The 24,549-nt window shown below is 36.7% G+C and overlaps 1 protein-coding gene across 3 annotated transcripts; it reads left to right on the plus strand.

Annotated features, from left to right (window-relative positions):
* The first annotated feature begins 1,376 nt into the window (after positions 1-1,376).
* LOC105178519 (histone-lysine N-methyltransferase ATXR3) lies at positions 1,377-24,345 on the plus strand. Of its 3 annotated transcripts, none has more exons than XM_020699389.2 (20): positions 1,377-1,861; positions 9,639-12,022; positions 12,403-12,459; positions 13,542-14,696; positions 15,644-16,008; positions 16,165-16,677; positions 16,795-16,895; positions 17,399-18,452; positions 18,578-18,649; positions 19,606-19,716; positions 20,470-20,570; positions 21,399-21,498; positions 21,648-21,743; positions 21,911-22,078; positions 22,159-22,284; positions 22,407-22,460; positions 22,615-22,862; positions 22,943-23,051; positions 23,145-23,444; positions 23,902-24,345. In XM_020699389.2, exons 2-20 carry the CDS (start codon positions 9,775-9,777, stop codon positions 24,076-24,078), a joined length of 7,155 nt encoding a protein of 2,384 aa, XP_020555048.2. In that variant the 5' UTR covers positions 1,377-1,861; positions 9,639-9,774; the 3' UTR covers positions 24,079-24,345. The 3 variants fall into 3 exon arrangements, with proteins under 3 accessions (XP_020555048.2, XP_011100310.2, XP_011100311.2); XM_011102008.3 differs by lacking the exon at positions 1,377-1,861 and adding an exon at positions 9,124-9,385; XM_011102009.3 differs by lacking the exon at positions 1,377-1,861 and adding an exon at positions 9,124-9,385 and having other exon boundaries at positions 12,403-12,447.
* Positions 24,346-24,549: the final 204 nt, after the last annotated feature.

Below are 24,549 nucleotides of genomic sequence, written 5' to 3' on the forward strand. Positions count from 1 at the left end.
GTCCTTATTTAAGGTAAAATTATAACATTAATTAGTCTTATAAATTAGGGGGCACGAAAGTTTGTCCTGTAAGCAATGGACTAAACAATATTAGTCCTACAATTTATAATTTTGTGGTAATTTTAATCCTTCACACGTAAATCAATTAAAAAATCAGAGGAGCAATTGGGGATTTTAGGAAAATTGTGATTCTTTTGCCAGCTGGAAGCTAATTCTGGACGTGGCAACTTTCGTGGCATTAGGCCTAATGTTTTGAAGGAAATTAACACCGCTTTTGTACTATGTATAACGCAATAGAATGACAAAAAAAAAATCAGTGATTATATGTAAAATAATGAAAATTTCCCTCCAAAATATCTAGATCTAGTGCCACATAAAATGCCACGTTGGCAACCGATTGCCACGAAAGAATAGAGATTGATTATGAGAATATCATTTTTGGTACTCACGTGGCCATTAAATAATTAATAGAATTGGCCAAGTGATACTCACGTGGCGATTAAGTGGGCATTTTGAAGGAAAATCCTGATCTTTCTCGTTATGGATAACTCTTCTTTCATTTTATCCAACTTGTGAAAGAACCCAAGCATCACTTTTTTCGCCCTTGTGTAAATTTGCGGGTCTTCCCACGTGAAAACTCAAACCGAATTGCGATATTGTCATGACCATAGACTTCCCCGACTCGATCTCATATACAAGGTTTTGATACATGCTTTCTTACTGTGATAACACATAATATTTGATTTTGCAACATTTGAATCTCTTGTTGAAGCCATATATATAGTCTGAGAAGTTCAATTCTTGCCAGTTTCGAAGGATTCAAATGGTGTAAACCCTAATTCATTTCTTACAATTATAATCCCATAAAAAAACAGAACATGCGCCTCTCACATGCAGGAATTCCCTCCAACACCCCCCAACTTAATGACCACATGAATACCATGTGGCCGTTTCCATAAAATATTTAACGACAAGACGGAAAGTGAGAAAAATCATTAGTTATTATCCTTAAAATGAGAATCTCGTAATCACCAGCACCAAAAACATTGAACAAAGCCCAAGTTATAAGACCAAAAATGAGATTTTTCTATAAAAGACACATACCTCTTTTTCCTCCAAAACGCTTATTAACACGTGAGTCTCAGATTATCATTTCCATCAATTATTTAGCAATGGGACTAAAGATGACACAAATATAAAATTTCGTCAATAAATAAAATTCCTATAATTATTGGAACCAAAATTAATTAGAACCTAATTATGGGACACAAAAATAATATCTTTTCACAATAATTACGATGTGATGAATAATTTTGGATGGACAGAATATTGGTTTATGGATATGATCAATCCGTCGGCAACTACGGCCCACCAAAACCTCAGCCGACAACAGAAAACTACAACCCAACACCCCTTTAACTATATAATATATATTTAGATCAGATGGCCGCAGCGTAATATCTCTATACTTATAAAATCCCTGCGGTGTTGCTCTTTCACTATGCTATACATTACTAACATTTATGCTACATCAGACGTGAAATTCCCTGCCATATTTGCTATCGTGTTGGGGGCGGCGGAGCCACCGTGAGTCCCTCGCCGGAAGCCAGGCGGCAGAGGACGGAGGGAGAAAGTGAAAGACCAGTGAAAGTCATCAAGTCCAGGAATAAGACAGCGTGTTGGGAGCCAAAGCTTCAGGGAATCGATGAGGACGGCCCGACGCCAGAGGTTGAAAGCGGTGGCGTTATCCGAAGGACAACCGGAAGTTATATCAAGAAACGGCGGAGAATTGTCGGTAATAATCCATGGTAAAGGCTGCGACGCTGTCGCCGTCGCCGCGGTGTCCTCAGGATGACTTTCGGTATGTATCTCTGTCTTCTCTCATTTGTTTGTTTTTCTCCTTTTGGTCGTGAGGTGGAAGCGGAGGCAGGGAAGACAGTGATGTGGTTCTTTATTTCTTTTTTAAATTTTATAAATGTTAATACATGAATTAAATTAATTATTTTTTATATTTAAATATAATAATATTAAAAAATTAAATTTTATTTAATGTAATTTATATAATTAATATACCTTCAAAATATATTCAACACAACCAAATTAACTAATAATATTTAGAAACATATAAAATCATGTATTGTGATTTTAAAAACTTATAAATATTAAAATAATCCAAAAAATTGATATTTTCATATGTATCATAATTTAATTTTGATGTAATAATATTATTTACATATAAATATTTGATGAATACTAATTATTTAGTATTTGTAATATTTTCTTAGTAAAATATGTAAAGGTAAAGAATAGATCAAAATAGTATCCCACATCTCTAGCGCGTGTAGGCAACTCTTCATTTTTTTTAACAGGAATGATTTGTTTTGTAGTGTTATAATCATAGAGGGCCTTTTTGGACTATTTAATTAATACATGTAATTTATTTGAGATGCTTCATTAATAATAACATCTTTAATTAATTGCTCACTAATAAAAACTTGAACACAAATAAACTCATTTAAGACTGTTTAGAGCCCACAAATCTATTTATATTTAATTAAACACAACTGAAATTGAACTCAAGTTAAAACATCGTAAATTCAAAAATAAATTGTATTGACATTTCATAAAATTAGGTCTAATCACGTGATTTTCATTTCCTTTTATGAAATTACAAGACCACCCCTACAGAGGTGGCGAAGTAATTTACCTCAATGAGTCTGCTTGTAAATTTTTGTATTATGGAGTCGCTATATAATTAACCTAATTTCAGAGGTGTTATGTAATTTAACCTATACTCGACTCAACTCAAGTTTAGGTGGATTGGGTTGGAACCATAAATTTCAAATCGGCTAAAATACAATTAACTCATTTATCCTGTCTTAGTTAATTAATTATATCACCAACTTTAGTTCTTTGTGCGTTGAAAAATTTTTAGGGTTAACTACATCTACATTCACTAACCTATGATCTATTTACACAAACAGTTTTTATCTTTTTTAAAAAAAAAATTACACATGCAACCCCATAAATATCAATATCACTGACACAAATAATTTTTATTTTTTAAAAAATTGAATATACACTCTCGGAAATATCAATAACATTATAACCACAGCGGCTATGTGCCACTGTGCTGATGGCTTTGTGCCGATCTTTTATTCATTTGAATTCTCCGTTGCAGCGTATAAATACAGCTAACCTTCTCTTCCCAAACTGCCCTTCAAGACTCCAGAAATTCACTGCGCTCTCACTCCCAGCTCCATTCTCTTCACTATCATCGTCATCCATGGATAGCCCACCAGAAGGTTACAGAAGAAATGTGGGAATTTGTCTTATTAACCCCTCTAAGAAGATCTTTGCTGCTTCAACCCCCTTAAAAATATTCACAAATTTAGAGATGACAATTGATAAAATTCGAAATACCATCAAAATTTGAGATCAATAGTCGAAGTTTTAATGGACAATGCCACCCCAAAATTAAGAAAAAATATCTTTAGAAGTTTCAAACTATGTCGCAAACAAGAATTAGTTATACTAACCAAATTCTGACGGAAAAAATGGTAGGGATGAAAAGGGAGGATAAGGGATTGCAATAGACAAGGGAAAAGTGACTATATCAGTTTAATAATCATGCTTTCCAGATTCTCGAGAAACGTCCATGTTAGGCAAGTTAGGGTTATGATCAAAAGAGAAATATGGCGGGCTGGTCGTTAGCAGTAGTGGGGGTTCTAACGGAGGCATCCGCATCCCAAGTTTGCACTGAGGGATGTGCACTGATATCTACTTCACCCTTACAATCACATCCCATACTACACGACGAGCCTGCTAGGATTTTTGCACCTACGGTTCCCGATATGCAAGTCAAGGGGGATATAGAAGTTCATAACAAACCACTTTAACAACCTGGAAGGCAGGGATGCGAGGACACAACTCCCATCAAGCCTCAAATATTTGTTGGTGCTGTAAAACTTGATATGCACCATGCACCTTGTATGGATCCCATTGCGGAAGGTTTTACAAAGTCCACCTGAAAAGAACTACGATCCCTCTATGGAAGCAGAATAGTGAAGTTATCATAACGCCTATAGTACAGTTGATGGAAGAAGGTGAGCGGAACAAGAATAACATGGTTGTGGCTATTTTTTGGGGGAAGAAACCCTAGTTTCCCCATATGGAAGCCTATGCGAAAGCAAATGGGATTCGGCTATAAAGTGTGGTAGCATCTAATAATGGCTTCTTCTTCTTTAGATTCAAAACCCTCATGGAAATGGAAGAACTTATAGAAGGTGGCCCCTGCTTGTTTCAAGGACAAATCATCCGACAATGTTCGGAACCAAGCATCATGCTAATGAAGAAGCACCATTGTACTATTCCCATAAGGATAAAGCTCTATCAATGGAAATTTGGATGGTAGAAGGACTCGACTTGGTAACTAGTAGGACTGGGAAGCCCTTGTATCAGGATAGTATCACAAAAGCCTACTCCAAAATAGACTATGCAAGGGTATGTGTGCTTACTGACATTCAGTAATCAAGGACCAAACACGTAGTGATCATGCTACCGTCTCTTAATAGTGGTACGGCCATCCTATGCAAAGTGGAAATGGAGTATGAATGGCTACCATACCAATGTGAACGGTACAAGACGATAGGCCACACGAATGACCCTATATTACTACAATTGATTTTGTGACGTCTGTATAATTTTTCACGTAATTGGGAGACTAATTGGTAATTATTAGAAATTTAAATTTAATTAGTAAATAAATTATAGATTGAATTTGGGATATAATAAAACTTGAATGAGTTAAATTGAAATTCGTTATAATATTTGAAGGCAAATTATATTAATTAAGAAAATTAATAAAGACGTGATTGGTATTTTGAAAAAAATTTAATTAAATATATAAAATAATATTACAATTGAGGGGAGAGAGAGAGTGTAGAATGAGGCGGTGGGGCCTCTCTTGTTCATATTAATATGCACACATACAGCACACACATACACATAATACAAACTCACACACACACACCTTAAACACACACAGACGCACACACACATTGTCGAAGATAGAGGTACGGATTTTATTATTTTAATTTATATTAATTTATATAATTATATTATTTAATGATAGGATCTCATTTTGTGCTTATTTTATATAATATTTTAGCCTATTTTGTGACCAAATGCTCCTAATTAAATATTATTTTACAGCATTAGGACAAAAGAAATGGAACATGAAGAAAAGCACCAAACTAGAAATTTAAACAAGACTCAAACTCAATTTTTGGCAAGAGTTTGGAGCTGCTTGGGCTACCTCTGATGAAGGAAGAATTTAACTAGGATTAGGATTTTATCTGTATAAGTCTTTTAGTTCAATTAGGAATCTACTTCTAATCCTAGTAGAACTAGGTATCTAGCTATTATAAATAGGTGATGTAATTCACTTTAAGAGGCAACTTTTGAACTCTTTTATTTCTCTACGTTTTTATATTATTTTGCTTTTCATTCGTTCGTCCATGAGCATGTCTAGCTAAATTTCTCATTCCGGTTGAAGACTTGGTGAACGCTTAAATCCAACGGGTTGTGAGATCTAATTTATGCTTTCTACTTTTATTCATATTGGTATTTGTGTTGTTCTCTGTGCTTTTATTACAAATAATCTGATTTATTGTCAAGAATATTTGGCCAATTGAACTTTCAAATCCGTAATTGTTTGTTTAGTTCTATAACTAGTGGTAACACAACATAATTGATTATGTAGAAGTTTTCGATTATGTTGTGGGGAATGCACAATCTAACTTAAATAAATCCTCGTAGGAATTTATTGGTTAGAATTGGGCCTTTCTAGTTCTTAATGCTGTCGGTAAATTAAATCTTGAGGACGTTCCCAAGGTTGTTTACTAATTAGGAATTTAGTCAACGGACGTTCCTTGACTATCCACAAAGTAAGGAAAGGTGAGGTCGTTAGGTCGTACCAATTGCCATAACCAATTTATCTATCATGAATAATTGTTATCTTTGCATCTATGATCAACGGTGGAATTAAGTGTGATCCTATTTTTAACTGGAATACTCTTCTCTTATATTTATCTTTTTTAATTTTATTAGCTTTTTAGTTTTATTCTTCTTCCAATCAAAACTCCCCCTAATTATTTTTGTTTTTGAAGGAATTAATTTAAAACCAATCTCTGTGGATTCGACCCTATTCACACATCTACAAAAGTGTTCGTAGGAATTATTTTTGGTGGATTCGACACCCATCATTTAATTAGTTCTTTTATTAAATATAGTTTATATTGAGCGGTGCACTATTTAATCGGAGGATTTTATACTTTTGGCTATTTAAATTGATGTTGAATTAAATATCACATTTGCTATAAAAATGATATAATTGGGTAATTAAATTATTTGATTTGTCAGATTTAATTATTACTGTAGCTAATTTACACAATTCCATCGGAATGATTAACCAAATATGTAATTCTATGTATTACTGCTTAATTAAATTGTATAGCAACGATAAATTAACAGAAAATTCATAGAAATATTTCGAAAAGTTATATTCAAGAAATATTATGTTATTAAAGAGGGAAAATGAGGTTTTCAGTGGTAATATAATTTGCGAATGTTATTAAAAAATGATAGTTATAAATATATATGGGGTTTGATTAAATGAATTCTTATGAATTAGTTGATAAATTAAATATATGTTTGAGAAGCTTAGAAAATGTAGTTATTTGAAAGAAATGGAATAGGGGTTTGGATTTTAATATAAGTGGAATACTAAGAGATTGGTAGGAAATGAACGAACATTATATAATATTTTATTTAGAGTTATAATATTCTAAACATATTAATTATACCTATAATATTCTATTATAGGACGTGACGACAAAATAGAGGGTTGAGCAGTCCCTCGTGCAATCAAAGCATTTTGGGAATTTAAGGTAAGTATAGCTAATTGGATTTATATATATATCTATATGTGTAGTATTGTATATATTATATATATTGGTTTCTTGGATGCAATCGTGGACTTGGCTTTATATTATTATACGTGGCTTTCGTATATTGATTGCTTATATAATTAGTTGTGGATTATTTGTTAGATTACCCTAATATCGATGGAATTGTTATTATGTGTCATATGTGTTTGTAATGGCTGGACGTGAGGGTGGCATGATTACGTGATCATATAATCGATTGTTGTATGAAACCAAATTGGGAGTACTTATTATAAAGAAGAGAATGATGATCGTGAATTGAGATAAAAGATGATGCTTACCTAGTTGGGAACACAGTCAATGGTTTATGATAATGTGATTGATGATGATGTGATATGAAAAATATGTGAATTAAGTTAGGTACCATAGCGCGTAGGGTACCGGGGTATTCCGGGCAGCGGGAAATATCCTGTGCTGTTAACTACACACTAGAGTGGTGTGGGGGTACCATATTTGTTGTGCTGTCCTGTGCTGATATTGCTACACAGCTGAAGTAAAAGAGTGTGGGGATATCACACAATGGGTATCTTGTGCTGTATATGATATGATGATGGCCGGCGAAACCATTGACTGACGTACTACAATTGGAGTAAGTAGGGCCCTTAACTAATAAACGATAATGTCGAATATTGTGTCATTGATTGATTTATAGTTGTGAGTATGTATTACTGCTTATATATGATGTTGTTATATGACTAATGGCTGTTAGTAAATGTGACTGCATGTACGTGAATTGTTGCCTGTGTATATGTATAAACTAATTGGCTATACTTATTGAGTAGGCAGCTCATTCCTTGCCACATACTTTTCAGGAGATATGTCACACTAATTAGCCACATTGGACATTGAGCGATGCCGTTGCCTTTATTAGGTGGGTCAGCCGTGACATATGAAGCCAGAGTTTTTGATTGTTGGGTTGTCAAATATTCTGGTCTTTTATCGGGATTTATGTTTTAAGCTGTGGTATGATATTACTTGAGGATTATGTACATGAAGACATCTAGTGAGGGTGAATATAAACTTTCGGAGGTATCTATTACCTTTTGTGGTATATATATATTATACTGATAAATTAGAATTTATTTTACGAGTTGAAAGAGAATTACTTATAGAATGAGTTCTGATTAAAGAAAGGATGAAATAGTAATAATTAGATATAGCGGGTAGGGGGTGCTACAGATTCACAAGTCACAAGCATCGATTAAGGTTTATGTGCCAGTAGCGCGCAATAGACAACAACAAAAACAAGGAAAAACACAGACTATATGTAAACCCTAATTCATTTCCTACAATTATAATCCCATAGAAAACAGAGCATGCGCCTCTCACATGCAGGAATTTCCTCCAACACGCCCCAACTTAATGACCACTCTTGATTTTTCAAGGTTCATCATTTGAGCCGATGCAAGCACATAATATGTTGTATTCAATTATATAACATTAGTGTTTTTAGAATTACTTACGGAAGGTTATAAGCAATTTATAAAATATCTCATATATTATTGAATATATATGTATATAAATTATTTATTTACGTAATAAATAATTTATTGTCTCGTTAAACATATAGATAATATTTTCCTGCCAAAATAAATAAAAATGATTCGAACAATCAAATGGACTAATGTATTTAATTGGTGCATCTATTATTATTTATTCAATACTCAGTAATTTTTTTTTTGAATTAATAAAATAATTAAATATCACTTTTTTCTTATCATACATATAATATTATTTCTTAATACTAGATACAAAAATTACTCAAATTTGATAACAATCAAAACTAAATATTAAATTAATATAAGAAACACAAGGAAAAAAAAAACTTTCATTTTTTAGATGTTGGGAATAGCTAATACGGTAAAAGAAACGACTAATCCCCTGTATAAAAAAATAAGAATTTTCTATAAAAATAAATATTTTCAAATAACAATCAAAATGTAGAATTTGACTTTGAATTGTTATATATCAATTACACTCTTAAATTAACTGTTGGAACTTAACGGCGTCAATTGCAAACAATATGAACAAAAGGCATTGCAAACACCGTAGACTTAAAACTCCCAACATAAATTTGCCTTGTACTATTTGTTTCTCGGACCAAAGCCCAAGCGCTAAACTCCTTTGTAACAAACGAGTTAGAATATAAAAACGGAGAGAAGAAAGGAAAAAAGGAGGGGAAATACAATTTACAGAGATTCGTCTTCAGCTATTCTTTCTCTCATCAACCGATCCGGCGTCTGCTCTGCTGCGCTCCCTGCTCTATCTATTAACTCCTCTCTGTAAATCCTCTGAACTATCTTCATCCCTGATTCTAATCACTCGACTCAAACTCCTTCTCCGATCCTACGCCGACTCTGCTTCCGCAATTCCAACTCGTAAGTCTTCAGATTCAAAACCCTAGAGCCAACCCAATTTTTTTTCGACGAGTCTTGACCTTGTTCGGTTCTTTCTTAACCATTGTTGATTATTCGTTAACCCAATTCGGGGAATTGTTACTTTTTCTTTTTTCTTTTTTCCTTTTTCGAAATTAAATGGCGTACTACATTTCCTTCACAATTTTGTGGTTTTGTTTTTGTTTGGGTTCGTTAATTTTGTGTTGTTTACATTGTTTTTTTGTTTCTTTTGCAGCTGGGTTTTAAGGAAGGAGGATTGGGAGGCTCTAGTACGAGGAAGAACAGCATGAGCATAGATAGCCCGGGAGAAGAGGATTAGGGTTTGGTTACGGGTGTTTTCACTAGGGAAAAGATTCATTTTGGGGCCTTCCATGGGCGATGGCGGTGTTGCATGCGTGCCTTCACAGCATATTATGGAGAAGTTCTCAATTTGCGGGGGCAAGACCAATGGCAACACAAAGCACAGTTCCTCTTCAAACTCTTCCACCAGGTTGGCAAAAGTAAGTCCAAATATGAAGCCAAAAAAGGATAAGGGAAGTGAATTGGGCTCGAAGGATTTTGGCATTTTAAATAAAGAAGTTGCTGGGACGAATTGCAACGGTGATGCTTCTAATGACAACAATAAAGAGGAAGTGGAGGAGGGTGAATTGGGGACTCTGCCTTTCGAGAATGGGGAGTTTGTCCCTGAAAAACCGGTAAGAAGATATGAAATTAAGAGTGAGATTGAAAAGGGTGAATTTGTCCCTGGGAAGTGGCGAAAGAGCTGTGTTGAAGTGGAGAAAAATGATTGGAAGTCATCAAAAGATGAGTTGGAGAAAGGGGAATTTGTTCCGGACAGGTGGTGCAGAAGTGATGCTGCAAACAGGACTCATGAATATGGCTACTCGAAGTCACGAAGGTATGACACTCCTAAGGAAAAACGACGGAAAAGTGAGCGGGAATGGACTTCACCTTCTGCTAAGGAAAGGGGATGGAAAGGTGACCGTGACACTGAACCGGCCCCACTTTCTGGTAGAGGAAAAGGTTGGAAAGCTGATCGCGAGTGGTCGCCGCCTTCTGGTAAAGAGAAAGGATGGAGGGGTGATCGTGAGCGTGAGTGGACACCACCTTCAACAGGTAAGTATTCGAGTGAGAAAGAACTTGGCAGAAGTGTTGGGAGCAGTCAGCATTCGAGGAAGTCCTCTTCCAGATATGAAACTGAGAAGACTCAGAAGACCAGTTCCAAATTAGTGGGGAATGAAGGCTCTTTGAAGAATGAGGTGACAAATAGTAAGAGCCATGCAAGAGAACATTCTTTCAGTAATCGGTTAAAGCGGCCTGGTAACGATTCCAATAGCAGTGACAGGAAGTTTCGAGTTGACTATGATGAATACTCTACTTCAAAAAACCGGAAAATTTCTAATGATGGCAGTCGTTCTGGGTTCTCATCAGATCACTATTCTGGTAGGACTACAGACAGGCAGTATAAAACTGCTTCTTCTTCATCAAGGAGCACTCCTTCTGAAAGGTACTCTTCTAAATATCTGGAGTCATCTAGAGCAGTTCATGACAGGCATAACAGCAGTCCACATCAACCTGAGCGGTCCCCCCGCAACTGGGCTTTCTACCATGATTACCGGGATCGCAGCCCGTCCCGCCGTGGCACACCTTCGCATGACCAGGGACAAAAGTATGATCGCAGTAGGTCTCCCTATGATCATAATCATCATCACGATAACAGGTATCAGAGTCCTAGTTATGTGGAAAGGTCTCCCCGTGATCATGACCAAAACTCTGATATTAGGGATCGGACTCCAACTTCCCTGGAGAGGTCACCACATGATCGAGGTACGTACTGTGATCATCGGGAAACAAATCGAAAAGCTGGAGTGGGAGAGAAACCACCAAGTCATTATGCAAGCAAAGGGCAAGAAGGAAAGATTAATCTGATGACAGAATCTGGTGGAAGGGAAGCGCAGTTTTTAGCTAAAGAATCACCAGATACTGGAAATCTGAATAATAAAAATGTTTCCACTGAAAAAACTGCTAACAATCTGTGTCATCATGGAGAGCTTTCACTGAGCCCTGCACTTAAAAGTATAGCATCTTCTCAGGAAAATGGGGTTCCGGAAGAGCCAGCATCCATGGAAGAAGACATGGACATATGTGACACTCCACCACATGCCCCTCTGGTGGAAAATGCAGTTGCAGGAAAGTGGTATTACCTGGATCACTTTGGTATCGAGCGTGGGCCTTCCAAATTGTCTGATCTAAAGACACTTCTCAAGGAGGGATATCTTGTTTCAGATCACTTGATCAGACACCTGGACAGTGACAGGTGGGTAACTGTTGAAAAAGCGGTTTCTCCATTGGTTACTGCAAACTTCCATTCAATTGTTCCCGACACAGTTACTCAACTTGTCTGTCCTCCCGAGGCTCCTGGCAATCTACTGGGAGATAATGGGAATGGAGTATCTGGTAATGAGGAAATATTGGGCCCTTCTGCACATGCAATATTCTGCCCCAAGGAGAATTCAGCTGTTTCTGAACCTGAAGAAGAATTACGTATTGATGACAGAGTTGGAGCACTCTTAGAGGATGTCAAATTAATTCCCGGCAAGGAAGTTGAGATGCTTGCTGGTATGCACATCTTGTTATATTGTTTATCTTCAGAAATTGGTTTCTTCTCTCATTCTGGAAATAAGACTCGTGGTAATTACCAAACCAAAAAAGAAAAAGAAAAAGAAATAAACCCATAATATGCCAGGTGGTGATATATGAGATGAAGGCCTTTATTTTATTTTTGCCACCTGGCAACATTTAGTCAATGGCATGAATTAAATAAAACATTTTCTAGAGCAGATAGAAAATCTAAATTTTGAATTGAAGGTTTATTAATATTTTTCTACATTAAAATTATAAAAAGTTCAAGTCCTGTCTTCCTGAAAGTTAAAAGTTTCAATTTTCTTTATTAGTTGTATTCATAGTAGATTAATCTGTCTTTTGTATATTTCTTGCAGAAGTGCTGCAAATTACATCTGAGCATGGGGAGTTACAAAGATGGGGTAAGATGGAAGGTACTTATTTTTAATTTGTTGTTATATCCTAGTCTTTAACAGTCTTCTTTATGTGGCCTGATATGGTTACTCATAGCTGTTCCGTTAACTAATACTTTTGGGGTGGCGCAAGGATTTATGTTATATGGTTGCTTATGAACTGCATTCATGAGATTATGCTCTATAACCTTCTATCTTTTTCAGAGCTTTGCATGTTCATCTCTACTCTGTTGCTTTCTGGTGCTTTCTTATTCATGCTACAATAAATTCAAAGTGGTTGTTGCTAACAGTAACGCGTTCATATGTAGTTTGACTTATTTTGACATTCTGTGTACTGTTGATAGTTTTAGATGTATCAGGATTTGTTTCCCAGAAAATGTTTTGTGCCATTGTTGCACTCATTTCCATTGACTTCCAATGGTTCTAAAAAACCTAGTTTCATGTGAACAATAATAAGTAGTAATTCTGGACTCTTGATAATGGTATCCCATAGATGGAACCTGGAAATTGGAAAAATCAAGTGCTATTGCGTAGCTTTATATCAATTTAAAATCCCGAGTTGGAGATGAGCAACTATAGATGATATTTTGGTATTAGCTCGAGACCTAAGAAAGAAACCAATAAATTGGAGAGAGCAAAAAAGAGGGAGACTTGGGAGATAGAAAAAATGAGAGGAGTAGCACTCATTTCAAATATGAAGAGGCTGTCAAGTGACAGATCATCCAGACCAACATTTGTCTATTCAGTTTTATAATAAATTCATATAATATAGATAATGAGGTCAGTTATTTTACTTCTGTCACTCTGATGATGAATTTTGTTTGGATTTTGGTGTTAATAGTGTCATGCTTGCATTGGGAGTATTTCTTAAGCTGTTTCAAAACCATGCACATTGCATCATTGTCTATGTGGATTTATTGAGATGACTACCATCTCTTACATCATTTGGTACTTCAGCTCTCTTGAAGAAGATGATTCCAATTTACGTGTTATTTTTGCTCCTCTTCAGTTGACTGTAGCTATTATATAGTCTTTGGCTAAAGTATTCAATTGTCTACACTCAAATGCTGCTTATTTAAGCAAGTTCTTGCGGGCATTCGCAGGTTATACTAGGCATCAACAGGACTCGGATGAGCATTCAGAGGAGAGAGGTGTTGAGAGTTGGCGAAGTGGTTCAGAACATAATGGTAAAGACATTGCAGAATCAAGGCCCATTGCCTCCTCTGAGAAGGATAATGCACTTACATGTAGCGACACTGGTGCAAGTTTTTCTGGCGAATGGGCATGCAAGGGATGTGATTGGAAGAGGAATGATGAAGCTACTCAAGACAGACCTTGGAGGAGGAAGCTTGTTCTCAATGATGGCTATCCCCTGTGTCAGATGCCCAAATCTGGGTATGAAGATCCTCGGTGGGAGCAAAAGGATGAACTGTACTACCCTTCTCAGAGCAAAAGGCTTGACCTGCCACTATGGGCTTTTACCTCTACTGATGAGTTGAATGATTCCAGCTGTATGAGCAGGTCAAGCCAAACTAGAGCTACTTTTGTCAGGGGGGTTAGAGGAATGATGCTTCCAGTGATTAGGATAAATGCATGTGTGGTGAAGGACCATGGTTCATTTGTGTCTGAACCCCGTGTAAAGGTTAGAGGAAAAGAAAGATTTTCTTCAAGGTCTTCCCGGCCATATTCTGCAACTGTTGATACAAAGAGGTCATCAGAAGATGTTCAGTCAAAGGGTGCTCATGAAGAGTGCTCACAGGATTCTAGAAAGAAGAGTTCATACTTCAGTATACCCAGGGATCGTATTTGCAAAGTAGAAGAGCTGAAGTTGCATTTGGGTGAGTGGTACTTCCTCGATGGTGCTGGGCATGAGCGAGGACCTCTATCATTTTCAGAACTGCAAGTAATGGCAGATCAAGGTGTCATTCAGAAACACAGCAGTGTTTTCAGAAAACAAGATAAAATTTGGGTTCCAGTTACTCTTCCCTGTGAGCCGTCTAGAATTTCTGACCATGAGAACAATGCAGCTTCCTGTAATAAAGCAAGTGCTGCTGAATCGAGCGAAATGCAGAGAATCTCCAGTAGTTTCCATGGCCTACATCCACAGTTTATTGGATATACTCGGGGAAAGCTTCACGAATTGGTAATGAAGTCATACAAGAGTCGGGAATTTGCTGCTGCTATAAATGAAGTCCTTGATCCTTGGATCAATGCCAGACAGCCAAAGAAAGAGATTGAGAAACACATTTACCATTCAGGTATGAGTCTTCTCGTTAATTTTACATTCAACTTTCTGTTCTCTTCCGATATACCTTCTATCACGTCCCTGCCTTGTGCCACCTTATGAAACATAATTTTAAAAAATAAATGAAAGCTCGGGAAAAGAAAAATGGCAAAGTTGTTGGCTTGTTCTCTTACTTCTTTATGTTTTAGATTTTGTAAGTTGTACTTGTGAAACGATATGTGGTGTTTGCCCCTGTAGTTGTAAATGGCGTGCAAAGGCCTGTGAGGCGCTAGGGTTCCGAGCAGCATGGCGGCTTTTTGGTTCTCCCTGTTTATTTTTGTTCTCTCTGTTCCTTTTTTGTTTTAAACCAGGAAAGGAAGAAAAAAGGAAATATTTATCTATATACTTCTATAGGAGCTGCTGAGATACCATTTTGAGAAAGAAATAATATGCTCTTGAGGAAAAAATAATATGTTTTATATATATTATTGAATAACCCAACCTTAATATATATTAGATGAGATTTTTGAGATAACTACAGAAAATAACCTATTTGTCCCTAAGAAATAAAGAAGATATACACAAATAATCCATAAGTCTTAACTTATACAATGATTAAAATAATTTCTAGTATTTATATTTAATTATGCATTGTTGATGTAAAAAGAATTATATTTATAAATATATATATTGTTTTTATAATTATGTGCTTTCCTTTAAAAAGGCGCGTGACGCTCTCTAGGGGACCTTTGCGCCACGCCGCCCCATGCGCCTTTAAGAACTATGTTTGCACCTCCTGGCAGGTTTTGTAGTTTTATACTTACATAATGTGTGGGTTCTGGAATGGAGGATTTTTTCTTTGCTACTTATAAAATATCTGAGGGATTGGAAGATATCCTTAAATTTATTTGTTGTGTTATACATGATACATATTATATTTGCCATTGCATTTTACTTGAGTTTCCACAAACAATTTTGCAGATCACTTCCGCCCTAGCAAAAGAGCTAGGATAAATGGGACTGAAGAGGAGTATGAGATGGAAGAGGATGTGCTGTCTTTTCAGAATGATGAGTGTGAGTTCGACGATTTGTGTGGTGATGTTACCTTCAGAAAAGGAGATGCAGTGGATTCTGAAGTTGAGAGGGGAAGCTGGGATCTGCTTGATGGCCATGTTCTGGCACGAGTATTTCACTTTCTTAGAGCTGATATTAAGTCACTTTCTTATGCGGCCTTGACTTGCAAGCACTGGCAATCAGTAGTCAAATTTTACAAAGATGTCTCTCGACAGGTTGACTTTGGTGCCATTGCACCTACTTGCTCCGACTCTGTGGTCTTGAAAATAATGGTAAGTTATGCTTCTACTACTCTTTTACATTTTTGGTCTTGAGTTTTCTTTCTTTCAATTATTTGCCTTTTGTATTGTTGGTTGGGAGCAAGAATTACATTTTCCTAGGCTTGTTATCACTTTGTACATTTATCTGACTTATATTGTAATCTGCAGAATGGTTACAAGAAAGAAAAGATTACTTCCTTATTATTACGTGGTTGTACTGGCATTACTTCTGGCATGCTTGAGGAACTTCTTCAGTCATTCCCTTTTTTGTCATCTATAGATGTCAGAGGTTGCCCGCAGCTTGAAGATTTGGTTTGCAAGTTCCCTAATATTAATTGGGTCAAGAATCGTGTTCCTCATGTAAAAATTCGAAGCCTGAATCACTTAAGTGATAGGAGTTCTTCAGCTTCTAACCAGATGGATGACTCCAGTGGACTGAAAGAATATTTAGAAAGCTCAGATAAAAGGGACTCTGCTAATCAGTTATTTCGTCGGAGCTTGTACAAACGGTCCAAGCTCTTTGATGCTCGAAAGTCTTCGTCCATTCTATCTAGAGATGCTCAATTGAGGCGTTTGGCTATTAAGAAGACTGGAAATGGGTACAAGAGAATGGAGGGATATATTGCTACATGTCTACGGGACATCATGAGTGAAAATACCTTTGACTTTTTTGAGTCTAAGGTATTGCTAACACTATTTGATTTGGTTATCTTTCTATTTATCTATGTTTATCTTTTGGCAATGTTCTCCTCCAACATGTTTTGATAGCTATACATCCGTATTTTCTTTGTTCATCAGGTTGCAGAGATTGACGAAAGAATGAGAAATGGATATTATGTTATTCGCGGCTTGGACTCTATCAAAGAGGATATCAGTCGCATGTGTCGGGATGCAATTAAGTAAGTCTTGTGTGTAACTTTCAGTTGTTAACTGTAGCTTTGAAAGGCGTGGGTTAGGTCTAAGAATATCCCACTGCAGTTGCAGCTGTTTATTTCAGTTATTGTTTCTGTCCTACATAAAGTATTTCCTTTATACAGCACTTCCTATTGAATTCTTGTAGTTTTTGAGCATCACTTTATTTCTCTTTCATACTTCTCAGTAATGACTTAGCTGGCCATTTTGTTTATTTCCAGGGCCTTTTGGTTTAAGTTTCTTTTTAGGAACTCAAATAACTGGACCATCATATTTTCTGGCTGAAAAAACTTAACAATTTTTACTAACTTCCTTTTGACAAGTTTTTGTCCTTGTCTGCCTTGATTGATTCATGATCAGGCATAGCCATAGTCACATATAGGGAAAAGTAGTTGCATAGTTGATGTAAATTAAACAGAAATGTCATGCTCCTATTTTCTGGATCAATGGAAAAAGTGGCTTATGTTGAAATTATATATGATGATCTCAGGATTAAAAATCGGGGTGATGCGCGAGACATGAATCGCATTGTTACATTATTTATTCGACTAGCTACAAGCTTGGATAAAGCTCCAAAGTTAGCTTATGCAAGAGACATGATGAAATCTTGGAAAGATGAATCACCTCCTGGATTTTCGTCTTCTTCCTCAAAGTATAAGAAGAGCCTTGTTAAAGTTTCTGAAAGGAAGCAGTCATACAGGGGCAATGGCCCTCCATTCACGAATGGACATTTTGATTCTGGAGATTATGCTTCTGATCGAGAAATTAGAAGGCGATTATCCAAATTGAACAAAAAGTTCTTGCATTCAGGAAGTGACACATCTGATGACTTTGACAAATCTTCTGATGGAAGCACGGCAGACAGCATCAGCACTGCTTCAGAAACAGAAAGCGACTTGGGATACACTTCAGAAGGTGCCATTGGGGAGTCTAGAGGGGAGACATACTTTGCACCTGATGACGGGTTTGATTCATTGGCTGATGAGCGAGAATGGGGTGCTCGCATGACGAAGGCAGGCCTTGTCCCTCCTGTCACAAGAAAGTATGAAGTTATTGATCACTACATCATTGTAGCAGATGAGGAGGAAGTTAGAAGAAAAATGCAGGTGTCTTTGCCAGAAGATTATGCTGAGAAACTCAATGCACAAAGAAATGGCACTGAGGAATCAGACATGGAAATTCCTGAGGTTAAGGATTATAAACCGAGAAAATTCCTGGGAGATGAGGTGATTGAACAAGAAGTTTATGGCATAGATCCATACACTCATAATCTTCTTCTTGATTCCATGCCAGAGGAATCAGATTGGTCGCTTGTTGACAAGCATATTTTCATTGAAGAAGTGCTCCTTCGCACTCTCAACAAGCAAGTCAGGAACTTTACTGGTTCTGGGAACACTCCGATGATTTATCCTTTGAAGCCTGTATTTGAAGAGATACTAGACAATGCTGAGAAAAATAGTGACAGAAGAACCATGCGTCTCTGTCAGTTTATACTGAAGGCCATTGATAGTCGTCCTGAGGACAATTATGTTGCTTATAGAAAGGTTAACTTTATTATTTTGCAGTTGTATTATTATTATTATTATTATCAATTTCTTATGTTGTTGAAACACCATGTGAATGAGTTCATTCTGTTAGTTCATGCTCTCTGACATGTTGTTCTAATCAGGGGCTTGGAGTTGTTTGCAACAAAGAAGGTGGTTTCAGTGAAGATGATTTTATTGTTGAGTTTCTGGGAGAGGTAATGCTCCAGTATTATTACCTTTTACACCCAATCCAGATGTAAAATGATCTTGACCTTCTCATTGAAACTGTTCTTAATGGTTCTAATTACAATGATTGGTATCCAAGAACTAGGGGTCAGAGTTAAGCTTAAGTGATTCTAGACGAAGTTAGCGAAAACGATGGTGTACCTAACTTATGATAATATCTTTTCTGGCAATTCTTCATGTCAACTTGCTGTTTCACTTTTTCTCACATATGCTTTTCTATACATTCTTAGACCTTATGGTTGTTTTTGTTAATTTAGAATTTGATTTTTCATTCTATTTATTCTGTTCTTTGTTGCTTTTCTTTGTTTGGTAGAGGGGTGGGGCGGGGAGGGATGTTAAGTATATTTCCAGTGTGGAGGAGGAATAAGAGCTAGTCATCAGCTGAGAAATTGTTAATGGTGCAGATCATCATCCTACATTTGGAAACTTCCATAGTCTTGTTGGATCTGCTGTTGTATACATTGCAAGGAATATGCCAAACTTCGCTGTTTGGTTTAGTTTGGTGTCTGATGTGTATGTTCCACTAGATATTAGCTTAACAAAGTCAATGTATTTTCTATCTGGACATTGTATAATGCATATTTCCCTGTTTATCCAAATTTCCTTGGGGGTCAAGGAGCGTTTGTGAAGTTTCAAGGTTAGGCAAGGTCTTCTGGAGCTGCTCTAACTAGAAGATTGCTCTAACTGAGAGATGCTGTTACATTTGTCTCTTCCTTGCTACTTAATTCTGTAATTCCAATCTGGCATATCAGTGTTTAGTTGTACTTCCAAGTGATATTCATATGTTCTTTGCCTTTTGGTATTTAACTGGGGGTTATAACCTTTTTCTTTCCTTGTTATATGTTTACCTGTATGTACGCATTGATCCTTGCTCCTGTAGATAAATGCTTTAAAATTTCCCGACCTTTCTTTTTTGTGGTCACAGGTTTATCCTACGTGGAAATGGTTTGAGAAACAAGATGGCATCCGTGCTTTACAAAAGAACAATAATGATCCAGCACCAGAGTTCTACAACATATATCTGGAGAGGCCCAAGGTACCTTACATTTGATTACATGAATCAATTCATTAAATTTTGTACATCACGATTGATGGTGTTGTTGTCTCTGGTGAAGTAGACAGCAGATGTGTGTAAAATAATAGGTATTCCAACTTGTTCTTGATATTACATCACTTGCTTGCTAATTGTTACGATTGAGAAGGGTTCTTAAGGATAGAAATTGAAAGTTTGGAATGAAGATGCTGGTTATTGGCTTCTGATGTGTGCTTCATATACAATAACTTGTGATAATAAAAGTGCACAATTTCTTGTCTAGAAGAAAGCAGGTTCTATTGTCTGATTATGGTTTCTTGCAAAAGTTTAAGAACAAATTGAAATTGAAGGGATGAAGGACTAAAGACCATATATTAAATGTAGAGCCTCCTATAACCCTTTTGGCATTATATCGAAAGGATGGATTCATTGCTCTGGATAAACTTGAAGTCCTAATATGCCTGCTGTTAGGTTCTTGCATTTGTATAACAGAAATAGCCCGCAATATAAATTCCCAAATCCCCTAGAGTGTTTTTTCAGTAAGTTAATAAACACCTACATAATCCTAAAATTGGAAAGAATAAGTGCGCAAGCCCTGAGATGTTTTAATCCTCTAAGTCATGCCTAATCAAAGCTTGAGCAGTGGAAGTGTCTTTGCTTCAGCTTTTATAAATCTAAAAATTTGCTGCCGTTTGTCTTTATCTTTCACCCCCATGGCGTCTGTGATGTCGGGCTAATTTAAATCTTTGGACACAGGGTGATGCTGATGGCTATGATCTGGTTGTTGTTGATGCAATGCACAAGGCAAACTATGCAAGTCGGATTTGTCACTCCTGTAGACCTAATTGTGAGGCAAAGTAAGTACAAGATGGTTTTATTTTATGTGCTACTCTTGATTTCCTTTTGAAAGTTTTATGGTGTTGGTTTGAGTGGTTAGGGGACCTTTCTGATAAATGACAACATTGATTATCAATAATGTTGCATTTGTACTTGCTGTAGTTGCTGACTTCTCTTAGCTATTTAATAAATCGCACCATCATGTTGCTCAACATGCTCTTAGTCTTCATGTGTGAGCCATTATTGCATATTATCTGTAGATTCCTTATGAATGCTCCTGCAAAATGTTATTGTCACATGAACTAGTAAAGTGAGTACTCTGTGCCAAGTACTATGTGGCGGATTTAGTTTACACATTCTGAGGTATCACTGTATCTCCTCTTGGGGAATAACACTGACAATATTGGTCCTAGGGATTTGTATGTGTATGAAATTAGTTTATAAATAATAAGAGTACGCTGGTTTATCCAGAGTTCATAAGCTTTTCACGCCGTTTCTCTTTTCCAGTTTTGATATTCTTTGTGTGTTGTTTTTATTTATAACTAAGGGGACATTTGTTTTTAAAACCTTAACTATCATTAAAAACTTGTCTTCCTACAAAATGCTGTGAGTTTTATGCTAAATTTTCTTTTGTAGCTAGAGTAGACAACACAAGGAAATGGGGAGAAGTTTTCTACCTTCAATTTTTAGCCTTAGAATTGCAGGAAAATGGAGTTGTAAAATTCAAGGATTATCCTTGTATGCCAAACCATGATCTCTTTGACTTTATATATGTCGGTTTAGTGCAATAGGAATGATTATAATGTATCTAGCAACATTATCCATTTCTTTCTCCTTTCTGATAACAGGGTCACTGCTGTTGATGGTCAGTACCAGATTGGGATCTATTCTGTAAGACCGATTTCTTACGGTGAAGAAATCACCTTTGACTACAATTCTGTTACTGAGGTCAGTGGCATGTGCCACTTTTAAGTTTGGGATTTTCTTTGTTTAGTTTGTAATTGTTGAGTGCCTGCAGAGAAAGGAGAGCAGAGCATGAATCTTCTGTTTGTTTATTTGAGGGTTCTTTTTCCGTTTTACTTATTGATTGCCTGCAGAGTAAGGAAGAGTACGAAGCTTCTGTTTGTTTATGCGGCAACCAGGTTTGCCGTGGGAGTTACCTAAATCTAACAGGTGAAGGGGCATTCCAGAAGGTAAAGGATTTGAATGAATATCATTATGTTGTTAGCATTACAGATTCAGGAGTTTGATGTTCTTTGCTGAACTCTATTTGCCTTATGCATTAAGTTTTTAAGTTCTGGGGAACGACATTTCTTGGTTTTGGCTGCATAAATTGATATTTGATTATTGTGGATGCTAGGTGCTGAAAGAGCACCATGGATTACTTGATCGGCATTGTTTGCTACTAGAGGCTTGCGAACTGAATTCAGTATCTGAAGAAGATTATATTGAATTGGGCAAAGCCGGACTTGGCAGTTGTTTGCTTGGGGGATTGCCTGATTGGCTGATTGCCTATACTGCTCGTTTGGTAATCATTCTTCTCTATAGTTTTTTGCTTTGGAATCAAAAGTTCAGGACGTTTCCTGATATTCGGATTTCTGTTGTTAGGTGAGGTTTATAAATTTTGAGAGGACGAAACTCCCTAATGAGATTCTTAGGCATAATATAGAGGAAAAAAAGAGATACTTTGCTGAAATACACATGGAGGTTGAGAAGAGTGATGCTGAAATTCAGGTTAATGTCCCTCTCTTTGCATCTCTGGCTTACTCGCTCGCTCTCTCTCCATGTTTATATGCATGGGTATGCACATGCAATTTGTTAAATGCGTTATTGCAACTTTCTTTTAACTGGTACAGGCGGAGGGTGTGTACAATCAAAGGCTTCAGAATTTGGCTCTTACAATTGACAAGGTAGCTGATTTTCTTCTCTTAGCATACTTCCTGCATTTACTCAATTCCCAAGAGACCCTTAAGAAATAATTAAGATTTATGATAAGCCATCAAAGTTGGAATAGATAAAAGACTCAGCTTATAAAATTTCTAAATTTCCAAGTACCCCCTGTAGGTGAGGTATGTTATGAGATGTGTTTTTGGTGACCCGAAGAAAGCCCCACCTCCACTGCAAAGGCTTAGCCCTGAAGAAGCAGTTTCTTATCTCTGGAAAGGAGAAGGGTCATTGGTGGAGGAACTTATCCATTGCATGGCTCCTCATATGGAGGATGCCACGTTGAGGGACCTCAAGGCCAAGATTCATGCCCATGATCCCTCTGGTTATGATGACACAGAGATGAAGCTACGGAAATCTTTATTGTGGTAATTTACGTGAACTGAGCTTAAGCATCTTAATCTTAGAATATATTCCTTTTACTATAAAATTTGTTCATATTATTCAGGTTGAGGGACGAGGTGCGGAACCTTCCTTGTACATATAAAAGTCGGCATGATGCTGCTGCTGATTTGATACACATGTATGCTTACACGAAATGCTTTTTCAGCATAAGAGTGAGTGCTTTTAATTGTGCTGAACTTGAAGTCAAGATGCTTTTTCAGTTGATGGCTCGTTTTCTTTCTTTTGATTCAAGTTACATCTTGCAGGAATACAAATCAGTAACTTCTCCACCTGTTTACATCACTCCACTTGACCTTGGTCCAAAGTATGCTGATAAGTTGGGTTCAGGTGTTCATGAATATTGCAAGACGTACAATGAGACATATTGTTTAGGACAGCTGATATTTTGGCATAACCAAAACGCTGAACCTGATGCTACCCTGGCTAAAGCAAGTAGGGGTTGCTTATCTTTGCCTGATGTTGGTTCCTTCTATGCCAAAGTCCAAAAACCATCACGTCAGCGTGTTTATGGTCCTAGGACGGTGAAGTTTATGCTTGCAAGGATGGTGAGCTCTGCTTGTACTCTCTTGTTTTGCTGTTCGTGTGTTTGGCATAAGGGGTACCCCCCGATAACTTGACTCTGAACTAGGGGCTGACAACAAATTGAGCTTTGAGCAGAAACCAAACCTAACTCAGGCCAGCCCATGGATTAGAAAGATTCAGCTTTATATTTTTGAAGTATTAAATCTTTCAAAAACAATTTTGGAAAAAGTAGTATTGAGATGACTTTCTAAAAATGAGAAAGATAATGTTGCTAGTGAAAAATAATTACTACAAATTCATTTTTTTTCTTTTAGTTTCTCAGACATTAAAAGTTTCAACTCATATACGTTAAAAGTAAAAACTAAATGTAATTCTTTTTGTATATTTTTACTTTAAATAGCATTGTCTTTTGTTTTATATGCAAGTATATAAATGTCAAACAAACATACATCTGCAATACTTTTTTGTTTGCTTCGCCAGGAGAAGCAGCCCCAGAGGCCGTGGCCGAAGGATCGGATCTGGTCATTCAAGAGCTCTATGAAAGTCGTTGGCAGTCCCATGTTAGATGCTGTTTTACACAAGGCTACAATCGACAAAGAAATGGTACACTGGTTGAAGCATAGACCTGCCATCTACCAGGCCATGTGGGACAGCTGAAATTTTTGCAGGCATATTAGGGAAGTCCCTTCAGGATTCTTATAATACTTAGACTGTCTCCAATGTTAGCTGGTCATGAGTCTGAGGTATCATAATTTGTTTAGCACATTAATTCTTGTGTACAGTTACATTGCCTTTTCATTCTTTTTAGGTTTTCTAATTTGTATTCATTCTTAGGTAATAGTGCAGTGTTTACTGTTCTACCTCTCTACTTTTGTTTCAAAGTTAATGGAAAATGCAAAAGAAAAAGAAAATTTGCTGTGGAAATGAAGCACCACGAATCCTTGATATCTACTGTAGTCTTATATTGGAGGAGAGTGCTCCTTTTGCTTGCGTCTCTGTTTGAAGACGTTCTTGTGACCATTTAGAGCAGGTCTGTCCTATCTTTTGATCTGTGGCCCTGTTTTCTTTGATGGATGTTTCCCTTAACTGCAGTAAATTGGAGGCGTATTTTAGATTCTCACTTCTTTT

This window comes from Sesamum indicum, linkage group LG12, assembly GCF_026168435.1.
Source record: "Sesamum indicum cultivar Baizhima isolate 11 linkage group LG12, ASM2616843v1, whole genome shotgun sequence".
Taxonomy (NCBI): Eukaryota; Viridiplantae; Streptophyta; class Magnoliopsida; order Lamiales; family Pedaliaceae; genus Sesamum; species Sesamum indicum.

Coding starts and splice junctions, on each gene's coding strand:
- LOC105178519 (XM_020699389.2), top strand. CDS start 9,775: ATGGGCGATGGCGGTGTTGCATGCGTGCCTTCACAGCATATTATGGAG. Junction 23,052..23,144: donor AATGCTTTTTCAGCATAAGA/GTGAGTGCTTTT, acceptor TACATCTTGCAG/GAATACAAATCAGTAACTTC. Junction 23,445..23,901: donor AGTTTATGCTTGCAAGGATG/GTGAGCTCTGCT, acceptor TTGCTTCGCCAG/GAGAAGCAGCCCCAGAGGCC.